The sequence below is a fragment of the Crocodylus porosus genome, unplaced genomic scaffold, assembly GCF_001723895.1.
Source record: "Crocodylus porosus isolate Cpor-Errol unplaced genomic scaffold, CroPor_comp1, whole genome shotgun sequence".
Classification (NCBI taxonomy): domain Eukaryota; kingdom Metazoa; phylum Chordata; order Crocodylia; family Crocodylidae; genus Crocodylus; species Crocodylus porosus.
Genome location: NW_017728948.1, coordinates 47,451,657 through 47,468,140, shown reverse-complemented (window position 1 = coordinate 47,468,140; position 16,484 = coordinate 47,451,657). Strand labels below are relative to the sequence as shown.

Here is a 16,484-nt window from a genome sequence, read left to right as displayed (position 1 = left end):
TGTAACCTGTCTAGGTCTGATTGTAGCCTGTTGCATCCTTCCAGTGTGCCCGCGTCCCCCCACATCTTAGTGTCATCAGCAAATTTGAACAGAGTGCTTTTTACCCCCTCGTCCAAATCACTGATGAAATTACTCTCAATATAGTTACGGAAGTAGCTAAGAATGGCCTCAGCATTGAAATAGCTGTGATGACAGACATTGCCAAGTACTGTGCAAAAGAAAAACTTTTGGAGCAAAGACATCGTTCGGGGGACAGCAGAGAAAATGTCTCCTCTCACATGGTGGAAGGGACACTGTAATACCTGACTCTTGTTCAGGATTGCTCTCAGGATCCTAAGCATTCTGCCAATAGCAGCTTCTTGTGAATGGAACTGGAAGGCTTTCAGCTCAATCAAGACAAAAAAGAGGAATAGACTAACAAATGAACACACCACTAAGCTTGTTTCTATTTCTCAAAATCATTTGCTTCTGGAGAATCAGTCAGAAGCACAACTGGTGAAGAAGATGCAGTGTGATTGCCCTTGCCAATAGACTCATTGGTAAAACCATCCTTTAGCAAAAGAGAATGTTGTTCAGGTAGTTCTGAATCAATTTGCCTCAATGTGATTCTGAAATGGAAGTAATAAGTATTGCAAGTGATTTTATAGATAGTGACAGTGAAACCTGGAGATTCCCAATGACCTGAGTGGAAGAGAGTTAAACTGTGTTGAAGTAGATGAGTGGATAACCACAGCATATGCACTGTTCTTTGGGTGTGCTGAAATTAGTGTGTCGATAGTTTTCTGTACCTTCATTTTTTTTCTTAAATTTAAATAAACAGTGTAAAGGAAGTACATGCTATTGGTATTGTCTTTGTTTTTACAAGTATTCCAATAAAAATAATTTCTTTCCACAGAAAGCTTTGAATCTCATAGATTTCATAGGCATTAGGGCTGGAAGGGACCTCAGAAGGTCATCCAAGTTCAGTCCCCTGCCCAAAGGGCAGGAAGTCAGCTGGGGTTATAGGATCCCAGCAACATAAGCATCCAGTTTGCTCGTGAAGGTGTTCAAGTAGGTGTTCCAGACCTTGGGGGCTCAAACAGTAAAGAAATTCTTCCATATGTCCAACCTGAAACAGTCTTGCAGAAATTTATAACTGTTCAACCTTGTCATCCCTTGGGGCACTCTGGTGAACATACGTTCCCCCAGGGACTGGTGGTCACCCCTGATAAACTTATAGGTGGCCATCACATCACCCCTGAGCCTGCGTTTTTCCAGGTTAAAGAGCCCCATGGCTCTCAGCCTGTCTTTGTAAGGTCTGTTTTCCTGACCTCTGATCATGCACGTGGCTCTTCTCTGGACTCTCTCAAGCTTCTCCACATCTTTTTTTGAATTGTGGGGCCCAAAACTGGACACAGTACTCCAGCTGCAGCTTCACCAAGGCCGAGTACAGGGGGAGAATGACATCCCGGGATTTGCTTGAGAAGTATCTATGGATGCAAGCAAGTGTTTTGGTCGCTTTACTAGCTGCAGCATCACATCATTAATGAAGATGTTGAATGATATGGGTCCAAGGACAGAGCCTTGGGGGACCCCACTGGTCACAGGGCATCGCAACGATTGACTTCCATCAACCACCACCCCCTGGGTCTGACCACGGGGCCAGTTTCCCAGCCAGCGGATCGTGGTGGACCCAAGGCCACAATTGGCCAGTTTTGCCAAGAGGTGATCAGTTTGTTTGAATATAACATTTAAGCCACATTAAGTGTACTGTTTTTAATCTTTTTCCTAATCAAATATTTCAGTTCAAATACTTGTACTTCTTTAGTTTTGTTTACTAAATATAAGTCGAATGAACATGAAAAACCATATCATGCTCTATTTAAGGCATTGGAAAATCTTCTGGAAAATTTGCCAATTCAAAATTGTCCAGAAAATCCACATCTCTCGTTAAGCTTCTGGCAAACATCAGTTGGCATTAGGTGCAGTTGAGATCTGAGGAATTGTATGTCTGATCCCAAAAGCTATTCATCCTCAGGCATACCATACATACCACACATTTAGTGAAATTGTGGCACCACAAAATGGTAACCAGCTACAAAGATATTCCATGTTTAATGTAGAACACTTTTTGCTGGTTGGTATGACATCTTAAACTGAATATGTAGCATGCCCAGACTGAACTGTACTTGGGTCTATGAGTTATAGGCAGGGAACTGCCTGGTTTAAACCTGCCAGATGCAGGATATCAGTCAATGCCATATGCCTGTCCAGCCCTATATATGGGAGGTGTCAAGCTTGCAGCTTTCAGTTTACTGCGCCGCAGTAACAGAAGGGGACAGAAGAAGAGAAGAGTCCACTACCCCTACCCGATACTCATGTGCCTGGAAACAGGGCTGTACAGTGTACAACTTTCAATGTGCCAAAGCCTAGATGTGTGATGGTGAACTGATTCCAGATCCCAACATTGTACCATTAAAATAACATCTGCAAAGCACCCAAGTTGGGTTTTTTTTCACCCAGTGAAGACCACTATGTTGCTAAATTCATCCTCATAACTTCTGAGAAGAACAATTAGGGTAGGGACTTCCATGTGCCTGAATTACGAGGTCTCTCCCACTTTTCCTGGCAGCTGAAGCATAACGGATCCCTTGCAAAAGGCCACCTTTACAACTGTAATGTGGTGGTTTAGGGAGCATTTCTGAATCTCTTGTAGTTTCACTAACAGTAGGCTTCACAGAGCTAGTTACGTCATTTCCCATAAAGCTCATCAAATGAGATGCACAAATCATAAAAAATTAGGGTTGGAAGAGACCTCAGGCAGTCATCTAATCCAACCCTCTGCTTGTCTAGCTGGGTCTTAAAAACTTACAAGGTTAAAGATTCCCAAACAACTCTAGGTAACCTGTTCCAGTGCTTAACTACTGTTGTAGCAAGAGAGTTCTTCCTAATACCCAACCTAAACTTCCCTTGCTGCAGTTTGAGACGGTTGCTCCTTATTCTGTCATCTGACACCACTGGGAATAGTCTAGCTCCATCCTCTTAAGAAATGCCCTTAAGGTACTTGAAGGTTGCTGTTAAATCTCCCTCCTTCTCTTCTTCAGAAGCCCAGCTCCCTCAACCTCTCAGAAGACATGTACTTCTGTTGGCTACAAAGGACCAACTCACAGGATTGTTATAAATTCTAGCTTATTACACAGGATGTGAAGTTTTAATAAAATTATAAATGCAAATTCTGGGGACTTATGAGGGGTACTGATTACTTCAGCACACTCGCGTACACTCGCACTCATTTAAACCCATGTAGTATAGTGTACAGTAGCTGCTGTAATGATTGTGAGAGCACTGGTGTCAGTATATCTACCTATCCAAGGCCCTGGAGTCTGCTGTTGATGGTCAGCTTCTTCAAGGCAATATCTTCTCTAGAAGGGGGTCACCTGATTGTCTTTCTGTCTCTATAGGTCAGGTGCCGGATGAGAGGGTGCCACTGAGGGTCTTGCTTAACTGCCTTTTGTCCCTTTCTCGCAGACTTGTGTGATTCTCCCAGCATCTTGGCTGCCCAGTCCGGAGGTCACGGTCCAACGTGGGTCTTGAGTAGTGCATGACAGCTGTTAGTAATAGTCACTGAGGGTTTTGCCCAATGGTGCAATTTTGGGAGACCACCTTTGACTTGACTGACTCAATGGCTGTGTTGTTGCATGTTTCAGGTGGCTTGATTAGCTTAAAATGGCTTGTAGAGTAGAGTTTTGTGATGGTAAGTTCCTCTGGTTAGGCTATTGTCAATTAACAGCCAAAGGCTCTTGCTTTATCATTCAATTATTTATTGGCTCATACTGGCATTCACTCAAAGTACCAGCCCAATATAGCAGATTGTATCACTTTACAATTACAGTTTCAGTGCAGTTTTTAACAATGGTCCAGTGTGTAACTTTATTCTACAGGGAGTACATTCCTTAAGGGTTTAAAAGTATAAAATACAAAATGCAATGGTAAAGATGAAACAGATGAAATATAAAAATGAACTGTGAGAAATGTATAAAAATGCAGTGTAAGGTAGTGAGGATCAGAGGCTACTGGGGACAGTGAGTTATGTTAACACCAGGATATGTTTATAGTCTTTGAAGTAGATATCTTAGTTCTTTTGTTTTCTTTAGTGACACTTAGCTCAATTGATATATAGGTGTAGTTTGTAGGTTTCTCCTACAGAAAGCCGCTTCAGTGTTCTGGCTTGCTCTGAGCTTTGCCACACCCATGCAATGAGTGTGCTAGGTCTCTGCCAACACTCAGAAGGAAAAAGAAATGCACAAAATGGGGGATGTAGGCAAGAAGGAGCTTCTGTTACACCTCAGCCCCCTAACCATTTTTTGTTGCCCTCTGCAGGATTCTCTCCAGTTAGTGTACATCCTTTCTGTAGTGGGGGGGGGGGGGCAAAATCGGACGTAGCACTCTAGTTGTGGCCTCACCAGTGCAGAATAGAGGGGAATAATTAGTTTCTTCAGTCTGCTGGCAGCACTCCTACTAATGCAGCATAGTATGCTGTTAGTCTTCTTTGCAACAAGGGCACACTTTTGGCTCATTCAGTTTGTCCACTGTAATGACCAGGTCACTTTTTGCAGGGCTGCTGCTTAGTCAATTGGTTTCCAGTCTATACTGGTGCATGGGGTTGTTCTGTCCTAAGTGCAGGACTTTGTACTTGTACTTATTGAACCTCATGAGAGATCTTTTGGTCCAGTCCTCCAATTTGTCTAGGTTTCTCTGAATCCTAGCCCTACCCTCCAGAGTATCCACCACTCCCTCCAGCTTGGTGTCTTCCATGAACTTGCTGAGCATGCACTTCAACAATCTGGAAGATGGATGATGAGCATACTGAACAAAACAGGCTCTAGGACCAACTCCTGCAGCACTCCATTTGATACCAGCTGCCAGCTAGACATCAGGCCATTGACTACTACGCTCTGAGCCTAATGATCAGTTTCCTGTCCTTATAGTCCATTAACCCGACCTGTACTTCCTTAGCTTACTTGCAAAAATACTGAGGGAGACCATATCAGAAGCTTTGCTTAAGTTGAGTTATATCATGTCCACTGCTCTCCCTGCCTCCAGAGTCAGTCATCTCATCATGGGCAATCAGGTTGGTCAGCCATGACTTGCCTTTGGTGAATCCATGCTGACCACCATTCCTAATCACCTTCTCTTCCAAGTTCTTAGAAATGGAATGCTTGAGGACCTGCTCCAAGTTCTTTCCAGGGACTGAGGTGAGGCTGACCTTCCTGTAGTTCCCTGGATCCTCCCTTCTTTTCTTAAAGATGGGCACTATATATTTGCCCTTTTCCAATTGTCTGGGACCTCTCCTGGTTGTCACAAGTTTTCAAAGATGATGGGGAGTGGCTCTGCAATCGCATCGATCAACACTTTCGGGTAAATTCCGTCTGGCCCCATTGACTTTCATACACCCAGTTTTTCTAGATAGTCCTACCCTGTTCTTTTGCCACTGTTGCCTGCTCACCCGCCCAAACTGTGCTGCCAGGTGCAGTAGTCTGAGTCCTGACCTTGCCTGTGAAGACTAAAGTGAAAAAGGCAGTGAGAATTTCAGCCTTTTCCATTCATCTGTTACTAGTTCGCCTCACGCGTTCAGTAAGGAACCCACACTTTCTCTTCTTCCTGACATACTTCTAGAAATCCTTCTTGTTATCCTTCATGTCCCTTGCTAACTGCAACTCCAGTTGTGCTTTGGCCTTCCTGATTTCATCTCTGAATGCCTGAGCAGTGCTGTTATATTTCTCCGTAGTCGTTTGTCCAAGCTTCCACTTTGTGTAAGCTTCCCTTTTGTGTGTTAGCTCATTGAAGAGTTCCCTGATAAGCCAAACAGGTCTTTTGCCATACTTGCTGGTCTTCCTGCATATAGGGATGGTTCATTCTTGCACCCTCTGGAAGGTTTCTTTAACATAGAGCCAGTTCTCCTGGACTCCTCTCCCCTTCACACTGGCCTTCCAAGGGGTCCTGCCATCAGTTCCCTGAGTCGAAGTCTGCTTTTCTAAAGTACAGGGACCATACTCTGCTGCTCTCCTTCCTTCCTTTCTTTAGGATCTGAACTTAAATCATCTCATGGTTGCTGGTGCCCAAGTTGCCATACACTGCTATATTCCCCACCAGTTCTTCCCTATTTGTGAGCAGCAGGTGAAGAAGAGCACAGTCCCTAGCTGGCCTCTCCAACACTTGTTCAAGAAAGTTGTCCCCAACACTCTCCAAAAACTTTCTTGATTGCCTTCAGCAGATGTCAGGGTGATTTGAAGTCCCTCATGAGAACCAGGACCTGAGATTGGGAAACTTGCATTAGCTGTTTGGAGAAAGCGTTATCCATCTCATCCCCCTGGTCTGGTGGTCTATAGCAGACATCAACTATGACATTACCTTTGTTACTCTCCTCTCCGATCCTTACCCAGAGACTTACAACAGGCCTGTCTCCAGTTTCATACTGGAGCTCTGAGCAATGATACAGCTCTTTTACATAAAGAGCAACTCCTCTACCTCTTTTCCCCTGCCTGTCCTTTTTGAACAGTTTATACCTATCCATGCCAGTGCTCTAGTCATGTGAGCTCTCCCACAGTCTGCTATTCCAATCGTGTCATAGTTGAGTGACTGTGCAAGGACTTCTAGTTCTTCCTGCTTGTTTCCCATGCTCTCTGTTTGTGTGCAGGCACCTGAGGTAACTAGCCAATTACCCTTTTTTCCAGAACAATAAGGCCTCTCTTGTTGCCCCCCCTTGCTTGCGTTTCCTCCAGGTCACCCACTTACCAGGGCTTTGATCTCCATCCCCCAGTGGACCTAGTTTAAAGCTCTCCATGCTGGGTTAGCAAGGTATTTTATTTGTCACCTGTATTTTTGTTGATTCTGATATTCTTTTATATTGTATTTGTGCAAGGCCATTTTACAGTTCCAGTAAAATATAAAGCAGATGCATTATGCTTCACTACAGTTGCTTCCTATGGCTTGTCATGTTTGATATCCTTCCCCTATGCAAATTGTACATACTTAACAATAATATACTAAAGGAGCACTTTTTAATTCAGCAGTCAAGTGATTGATAATTTGCAATTACTAAGCTATAGTTTAGTGTGTATGTTTATGAATCTATATTTGAATCAGTCCTCCATCCATGTATGTGCATGTATGCATGCACATACACCCCTCTTAATCTTATTGTAGTGCCATCAGGTAATCATCGTGGTTATTATTTTATTGCTAAGCTACCTGAATATCTGTTGGGTTTTTTCTGTAGCCAGAGCTCTTTATCTTACTTTCCATCCTTGAATCAGAAAATACCGGTTTCTTTGATCTAGCTACCTCTTTTGAGTGTCCAGGGAGAAGGATATTAGGGATAAACCTTCTAATTAAAATTAATGATGCAAATGCAGATACACAAATTATAAATGAGTTTGTCTAATGCAGGATCACAAGTTATTAACATTTGCTCTTTTGATGAAGTAAATTGATCCAGAGTACCATAAATAGACCTGATGAGCTTTTTTTAGCTGCTGTATCAGGAAAGCTGCTAGAGCAAAATGAATATGATAACTATATCTAGAGGTAGGTTGTAATTATATTTTTGCAGGTGTGAGCAAATTGTGTGCATCGCTTAAGGATTATTGCTCATAGAGTAGGTGAATTACAGTGAACAGGAGGTTTCATCATTTTTGGTTGTAACTATATGTGTTGCCTAGGCTTGTCTTCCATGTTTTATGTGTTCACTTCAGATGTCTGATGAGATAATTTTGACATTAAGCCTTCAAAGATTAACCTAAATATATCTTTCCAGTACACTCTGCTATTACCCTGTGGTGTGTGTGTATTACTTTATGACTCGCATCTTTTGTCTGAGGATTTCCTTGGTTTTAAAATTATTAAACATGTCATATGTCAACCCTGAAGAAGAAACCAAGAATATTACCATCTGATATTTTTAAAGATTTGAAGAATGTATTGTTAACCTTAAATAACTGATATTTGGAAATTTTTTTTCAAATTCTAAGGCAAAATGCACCAGTGTAATCTGGTTGCTTTATGCCCTTATGGAGTCGTACAGAACATCCAGTTTATTTCTCAATATAATCATTTTAATAAATTTCAGTTGCTATTGTTAGAAATGTAGAGATATATACATTCAGGACATGCAACTTGTACACTTTCTATATTTATAGTTATTTACATTTAATACATGACAAATTTGAAATGTATTTATCTTATGATTTATTTGTATCAGTTTATTTAGATTACCATTTATTCTATATTTTAAAGGCTATGAGAAGACAGATGATGTTTCAGAGAAAACTTCACTAGCTGATCAAGAGGAATTGAGAGCTATAGTCATCAATCAGCCTCAGTTAACCAAGTTCTGCAATAATCATGTCAGGTATTGACTTTAATAGTATGTTAATAAATATTAACAGTATGTACTTGGTGCCCATAATTTGCATGCTACTTTACAGGGATTCACACAAGATGCTGCCCCTGCCCTTTTCTTTAACCAGTTCTCAGTTGAACTAGTGATCAGAGTGGTCAGTAGTATGTTGTTGTTTCAAAAATAGCCAGTATCATGCTGGGATGTTGCATTCAAGTCATGGGATACAATTCTTCCACTTAGTTCATCACTGATGAGGAGTACTGTGTTCACTTTTGAGCACCATGCTTCAAGAAAGACATGGACAAATTGGAAAGAGTCCAGCAGAGAGTAACAAAAATAAGAGGTCTAGGAAACTTGACTTGCAATGAAAGGTTGGAGGAACTAGAATTGTTCAGTCCAGTGAAAAGAAGATAGAAGGACTGAAGACTTAAATACTGTGGTCTTGTATTCTTAAAATGATTTGTGGCAAAGTGTTGTTTAATTCTGCAGATGAAACTTTGATTTACATGGTAGTGTTCATACAAGTTAACATGAATCTTTTCTTGGCTTGGTTATTGGAAGCACTTAGCAGACATTACTAAAGTTAAAACTGGGCTTACTAATCTAATGAGACAATTTTAAGACGCATGCTCAGTATTTTTGTTTGGATATTCTTAACTAGCTGTTTTTGAAGTGGTAGTATCTGTTAACATAGGGAAGCTGGTGGAACTTATGGCAATTCAGGAGATACGATTTAGTCGATGGAGATATTCATCTAGGCTCTGGAATGTTCTTGATATATTGTGGGGATTCTGATTTATGCTGCCACTCCTTTCAACTTTTTTTTGGCAAATCTGGTGTTCTTTGGAGTATTTACTGTGTAAGATGTCATCATGATGTATCTTGAAAGGAATAAGGAAAGTTAATGTGTGTACATGCATGCTACCATATTTAATCAATTAATAAGATGACCCTGAATAGAAGACGACCCCCCCATTAGTTTCCTTGTATGGACAATGTATAATTCTGGTATAATTTTACAGGTATAGAATCTAATTATGGGAGGCTTGCCTTGTATTTGTCCCCTTCGCACTGCTACAGCAGGGAAAATAAATCTTGGTGGGGGGGCGGGTCAGAAGATGACCCTTTCCCATCTGCCCCACCCCAGCCCCTTCATCCTCACCCCTTACTGTTGGACCCTGCTCTCCCTGAGCACATGGAAGTGATGGGCAAATCTGAAAACACTGACTTTGAAATAAACATGGCTGTGGTAATTTGCATATAAGTAGATTACTATGAATACCATAGACTTGGTTCATCCAGAACTGATGCAGTTTACCTTTTTTTGAAACTGCTGCATCTGTTGGCACAGGTGCTCCAGAAACACACTTTTAAGCAGCACTTTAGCACTTGAAAAATTTTCCTTAAAAAAATAAATATATGTTCCAGTCAAATCAGCCAAATCAAATCCAAATCTGAGAGTCATTTAAGAACCAAATGTGGCCCTACTACCAGTAAACATCCTCCACCCCTATCTGGGGATTCAGATGTTACCAAATCCTTTGGTGGGCATCCTTTGTGCAGGCCCAAGCCTGAAAGCTTTGGTTTCGGATGCCCCTGAGTTTGGTTTGCCCTTGGCCGTATGGCTGCAGGAACAAGCTAGGGAGGAGTCTCCCATTTCAATAAAGCCAGCTTGTAGCAAAGATCCTCCCACTGGAAGCTGACTAGTGGGAAGCTAATTATGAGGCTCTTGTAGGGAGTTCTGTCAGCAAGCAGACAAGGTTGTAACTCTCCACTGCACAGTGCCATTTTATGTACATAAAACTGTCAGGGTATTTCCCCTGCCACTGTCATAGTCAAGACTCAGAATTTACCATGTAGTTCATTGGTTTGGGCCCCAGTAGAGTCAACAGAATTTCAAGGCATGGTGACTCTGCAGCTCAGCACTGTTCACTGTGTGTGTCTACTCCAGATACATGCCCTGCCCCTGCGCAAAGGATCCTTGTGCTGATTAGCTCCCCGCTTGTGACTAGAACCAGGTGTTCTTATCACGACTCCTAAGATTCTCCAAAAGTGTGTATACCAACGAGGTACAGGGCAAGCTTGTCCAGCTCCACTCATGTAGGGTGGAGCCATACTAATAATATGTGACAGGCTGTGAGGGCAACAGGGATTCTGCTTGAACTGTTGGGGCCCTGTTTAGTGATGTTTGCCAGACATTTAAGGCTGGTGAAGAAACGGGAATCATTGAAATGGGGAAAAAAAGTCACAGCTCAGCTGTGGTTGTGAAGAGGAAGCTGAAATGTTTTCGGTGTAGTGGCTCATCATGACTTGAAAAAGTCACAGCACTGAGGGGGACTGAACATAATAGGCACTACCATATATCTTACTCAAATGGGTTGCACTAACCTGTTCTTATGTTAAGTTCCCTTTAGTATGTTTGCCCAATATAGGCCATGTATTTTGCTTCATGGCCTCTTGAAGGCTCAGATTAAGCGTAGTCTATGCTTACCTGGCAAGAGAAACACCATGACCATGGAGGCAGTCTTCCTAGCCACACCAGGGAAGACTGCTGTCCTGGCACTGGGATAGTACCTGGCAAGGTAATGTATAGTGAACCTCCCACTTAGCTGCTGGACTGGGAAGGTCTTGGCTTTAAGCTCATTTAATGGAAAGGGGAGACTCCTCTCTGGTTTGCTCCTGGGGCCTTACAGCTGAGGGCAGGCAAAACTCAGGGGCATCTTAACCCCAAGCCTCCGGGCTTGGGCCTGCGAACAGGATGTCTATCAAAGGATCTGAAAACATCTGAAGCCCCAGATGAGTGTGGAGGATGTTTGCTGGTAGTAGGGCCACTTGTGGTTCTGGACTGACTCTCGGGTTTGGAATTTGTTTTGGCTACTTTGGCTTGGAATATGGAAAATTTAAAAAAAAGAAAAATATATAGGCCGTGTGTTTTAATCATGTTCAGTGTTGGCTGCATTTAACTTCATGGTTTCCATTGCTGAGTACACAGTGCTTTTGGCAGCAGTTTAATGATGGGCAATGTATTTAATAAGGTTTCCTTGTATGAGAATATAGAATCATAGAATCAGTGAGTCGGAAGGGACCTAGACAGATCATCGAGTCTGAACCCCTGCCGTGGGCAGGAAGGAGCATTGGGGATGGGAGGGGTCATAAGACCCCAGCCAGGTGCCTACCCAGTCTCCTCTTGAAGATTTCCAGGGAAGGTGAGAGTACCACCTCTCTGGGAAGCCAGTTCCAGGCTCTGGCCACCCTTACAGGGAAGTAGTTCTTCCTAATATCGAACCTAAACCTACCTTCCCTCAGCTTGTGGCCATTGTTCCTGGTGACTCCAAGGGTTCCCTGGTGAACAGACTTTCCCCGAGTCCCTGCTGCTGGCCCCTGATAAGGTTGTAGGCAGCCACAAGATCCCCCCTCAGTCTCCTCTTGAGGAGACTGAAGAGATCCAGGTCCCTCAGCCTCTCCTCATAGGGCTGGCCACAGAGGCCCCCAACCATATGACTGGCCTTCCTGTGGACCCTCTCCAGGTTCTCCACGTCCCTCTTGAAGCACGGTGCCCAGAACTGGACGCAGTACTCCAGCTGCAGCCTGACCAGCACCACATAGAGAGGAAGCAAGACCTCTCTGCCCCTGTTGATGCATGACAGGGTGTGGTTGGCTCTGCCTATTGCTTCGTTGCATGGACGACTCGTATTCATCCTTGAGTCGATCATGACTCCAAGATCCCTCTCTGCCTCTGTGCTGCCGGGAGGGTCAGCCCCTAACCTATAACTATAATGCTTGTTCCCTCTCCCCAGGTGCAGCACCCTGCACTTGTCCTTGTTGAACCGCATCCTGTTCGGATCTGCCCATTTTTCTAACCTATCCAGGTCTGCCTGGATGCGGTCCCTGCCTGCTGTTGTATTCACTTTACCCCACAGCTTGGTTTCATCAGCAGACTGGAGCTGGGTGCTCTCTACACCCTCGTCCAGGTCGCTAATAAAGATGTTGAACAGTACTGGCCCAAGGACCGAGCCCTGAGGGACTCCACTGCTTACACCCGTCCAGGTCGACATCGACCTGTCTACCACCACCCTCTGGGTGCACCCCTGGAGGCAGTTTGCCACCCATGTGACTGTGCATTCGTCAGTGCTGCAACCCCTCAGCTTACCCACCAGAATTGGGTGGGACACTGTGTCGAAGGCCTTCTGGAAGTCCAAGAAGATGACATCAACTTCCTCCTTCACATCTAAGCTTTTTGTTACCTGGTCATAGAAAGAGACCAGGTTAGCTGGGCAGAATCGGCCTGGCACGAACCCATGTTGGTTACCCCTCAATGTCACTTCCCCTGCAGGGCTCTCACAAATGTGGCCCTTGATAATTTTTTCAAAGACCTTCCCCAGGATAGAAGTGAGGCTGACTGGCCTGCAGTTGCCAGGCTCTTCCTTCCTCCCTTTTGTGACTGGAACCAGGGGTTCCTGGTACTATCCCGATGCCAGGAGAGCAGTCTTCTCTGGTGTGGCTAGGAAGACCGCCTCCATGGTCATGGTGTTTCCCTTGCCAGGTAAGCACAGACTACACTTAATCTGAGCCTTCAAGAGGCCATGAAGCAATATAAGATAGGGGACTTTGTTTCCCCATGCTGATGTGTGGTGCGGTGGGGGGGAGCAATACCTCATCTTATATTGAGGTAAATTGTTGGTATTGTAATACTTGTACCTGTTTTTAACTTTTGTCTTTTAGCACTGCAAAATACAACATAATCACATTCCTGCCAAGATTCCTTTATTCCCAGTTCAGAAGAGCTGCCAATGCATTTTTTCTTTTTATTGCATTACTTCAGGTAAGCTCAGCTGAAAGGATTTAGATTTCAAATATTTAAGTACTAATAAATGTTATAGATTACTCATAACGATTTTGAATATTTTGCAGAAGTTTTGTGTATCCATGTAAGGAGGTTTTAGCAAATAAATGTATGAAAATGTATCAGTGGAACAGGTGGTTATAAAAACAGAATGTATTCAGCAACCATCTGATAGAGGCAGAGTTCCTTGTAATCTTTTATTTTTCATAATAAAGGGCATCACTGATGTGGATTTGGCTCACAAAATAAACAGAAATCCTCTGTTATGAACTGGAAACATTACAGATAAGGAATATAATATTTTACCTTTCCCAAACTGCATTTGTATAGAAACATAGAAATTATGGGCTGGAAAGGACCTTGAAAGATCTTTGAGTTCAACCCCCCTGCTCTTGGCAGGAATACTGCTGAGATCAGATGATCCCAGCAAGGTGTCTGTCCATTGTTGTCTTAAAGACTTCCAAGGTTGGGGGCTGTACCCCCTCCTTAAGAAGTCTGTTCCAGATTCTGGTCACCCGTATCGTAAAGAAGTTCTTACTTGCATCCAACCTGAAACCATCTTCTAACAGTTTATGGCCATTGCTCCTTGTCCCTTCCTGGAGTGCCCTAGTGAACAGTTTTTCTCCCAGCACTTACCTCTTACTTGCTTATAGATGACTACCAAGTCCCCCCTCAGTCTTCTCTTTCTTATGCTGCACAGTCCCAGATCCCTCAGTCTGTCCTCATAAGGTTTATCCTCAAGGCCCTTAATAATTCTTGTGTCCCTTCTCTGGACCCTTTCAAGGTTCTGTCCTTTTTTGAACAGGATTAAGGGTTACTTCTTGCACAAAGTGACAGGTCCTTGACTACAGTTGGACTTTGAAGTCTGTTTCAAAAGACTGTATTTTCAGCTCAAATATTAGCCAATTGGTAGATCACCAATTTAAGAAAGTATACCATATTACTGATTAGCCAACACCACTTCATGCAGTAAGGATTTCCCTAGATCACTCCAGCATATGACAGGCTCTTACTCAGTTTAACCAGATTCTAATATATTGCATGATATTGCTGCATATAAAAAAATAAAATTAAAAAGGAGGTAGACATGTTGTTTATCATTCATGTGATAGTTCTATATTTATTAACTTTTAGATGGCCATGTTGGTTTGATGTCATTTGGCACATCCAAATGAAATGTAATGCTTCCATTACTTTGAGCTCTAATTGGCATAAAGTGGATATTAATTGTATGATTCATCCAGATAAAGTCCTTCTTATCCAGAAATGCTTTTTTTAGGAAGCAGTTTCATAGAACATTGAATAAAATATTTCTCCCTAATTTAAACTGGTATGGTAAGGTTCCCTCAGAGCTGCCTGAATAGAAATTCCACTACTGCTGGTGGATAATTATTTTTAAATTTTAGGTTGAGTGTGAATCTAAGCAGGTTACAACTATACCAGTGTACTCTTCCCCCACCTCAGATCTGCCCCTCCCTCCGTGTGGCTGGTGCAGAGAAAAGAAGCAGAAGCTATCTTAAAGCATTTCTATGCTTCTGTTCTGGTCAGAAAAATAACCTTTCCACTTAAGAGAGATGCTTCTGTTTTGGACGGCTAATTTTCAGGAAAAAGGACTGTGAGATATGCGAGTAAATGTGTTTATTTTATTTAAGAGCACACTCTCCTCAAAGGTACGTAGAATCTCTTGTAATTTAATTAGTTTTGACAGAAACCCACTTCCAGCATAAACTACTTCTGTGGATTGTAGAACAACGTGTTGATTCTCCTCATGTGGAGGTCTTAAACATTAGAAAATGGCAGGTTATTAAAGAGACCTTGCATATTTTGCCACCATGTAATTCTGGTACATAGATTGTTTTTAGTCTTATTTCATACTTTAGTTATTTTTAGCAAATGAACATGAATACATGTTACTTTTCCTACTGTTATTTGTATAGTTATTTAGAACAATTGTTCAGAACATGTCGACATACTTTTTTAAAATCTTCCAGCAAACAATGCCAGTATCCTGTTTTTGTTTAAGGTTTCATTAAGTTGGCTGCTGGAAAAACTTCAAGTCAGTTTGTAAAAATGTCACCTTTTATTTACTTAGCAATTTTACTTATTTATGTATTTTATTTATGCCACAATGTGGTTGTACAGAAATATAATAAAATAGATAATAAACATTATTTCCTTCTGAATCTTTTAACAGTAGATTCAGAATGCATATAAAATATTAAGCTTATTACTACATTTGTATAACATGCTCTTTTTCACAAAGCTCTCCTCCTCTTGGGCATATTGAATGCCACAACCCTGATCACATGGAACTTGTTCTCATGCTTTTTTCCTATATTGTTAGTGGCTATATTCAGATGAATGCAGATATCAGTGTTATACAAATAATCAGCTCTCTGCTTTTACTTTAATGTGTATGCTTTTCCGTATAGTACAGGCTACTTGCTTATTGATTTTTAGGTTTTTAATATGTGGCAATATTGCAGAAAGAGGCATTAGTGAGGACATGGGTCATCTTCTGTGGTTTAAACCGGTATTTCAAAAGTAAAGCCTCTAACCAAGAGAAACCTTTGTTTAAAATTTTACTGTCAGTTTGGAAATCCTAATAAAAGAAACAAGTACAAAATGCCTTGTAATCTAAGACTATCGAAAAGGAAAGTAAAGAACATGGACACAAGTAGTAAAAACTAACATTCCACTGGACTTGAGAGGTTGAACCTCTAAATCTGTGTTCCAGCAAACACTGAAGTATGTGCATAACTTTGTCCGTGAGAATGCACTACTGAATTCTTTATAAACTGCTTAAGTGCTCTACTGTGCCGCTCCCTTTGATTCTAGTATATGGTAGTACTCGCAATGAAAACTATCAGTGCTACATCTCAAAACTGAATAAAGCTGAATTAATTTTATTTTTGGCACAAATCTCTTTGATTTTAATCAGATTTGTACTTTTACCTACAAATACACAATGATTTTTTTTCTTTTTTTTTTTAATAGCAAATTCCAGATGTATCCCCAACGGGTCGTTATACAACCTTGGTTCCTCTTTTGTTTATTTTAGCTGTAGCAGCAATCAAGGAAATCATTGAAGATATTGTAAGTATTGGAAATATTTCGTAGTATTAGTTTATCATGTTCCCAAAAGTTAGTCTGTAATATTTACACATCTCTAAAATTAAAAATAATTGAAATTATTAGGTTCATGCTGTATTAAACACATTCTTGAATTATGTTTGTTATTTGGAGATTCTTGAAAGTTAT

At 41.8% G+C, this 16,484-nt stretch overlaps 1 protein-coding gene across 5 annotated transcripts in view; it reads left to right on the top strand.

Moving 5' to 3' along the window:
• The window catches only part of ATP8A1 (ATPase phospholipid transporting 8A1), a 186,623-nt gene that overhangs the window by 13,908 nt on the left and 156,231 nt on the right, over positions 1-16,484 (top strand). For 4 of the 5 annotated variants that reach the window (XM_019552930.1, XM_019552927.1, XM_019552929.1 and 1 more), the window contains exons 2-4: positions 8,275-8,389; positions 13,103-13,202; positions 16,221-16,319. In XM_019552930.1, coding sequence (XP_019408475.1) covers positions 8,275-8,389; positions 13,103-13,202; positions 16,221-16,319 — 314 coding nt within the window. Of the gene's footprint in view, positions 1-8,274; positions 8,390-13,102; positions 13,203-16,220; positions 16,320-16,484 lie in introns of those variants that run through there. The other variant, XM_019552931.1, reaches the window with a different exon arrangement.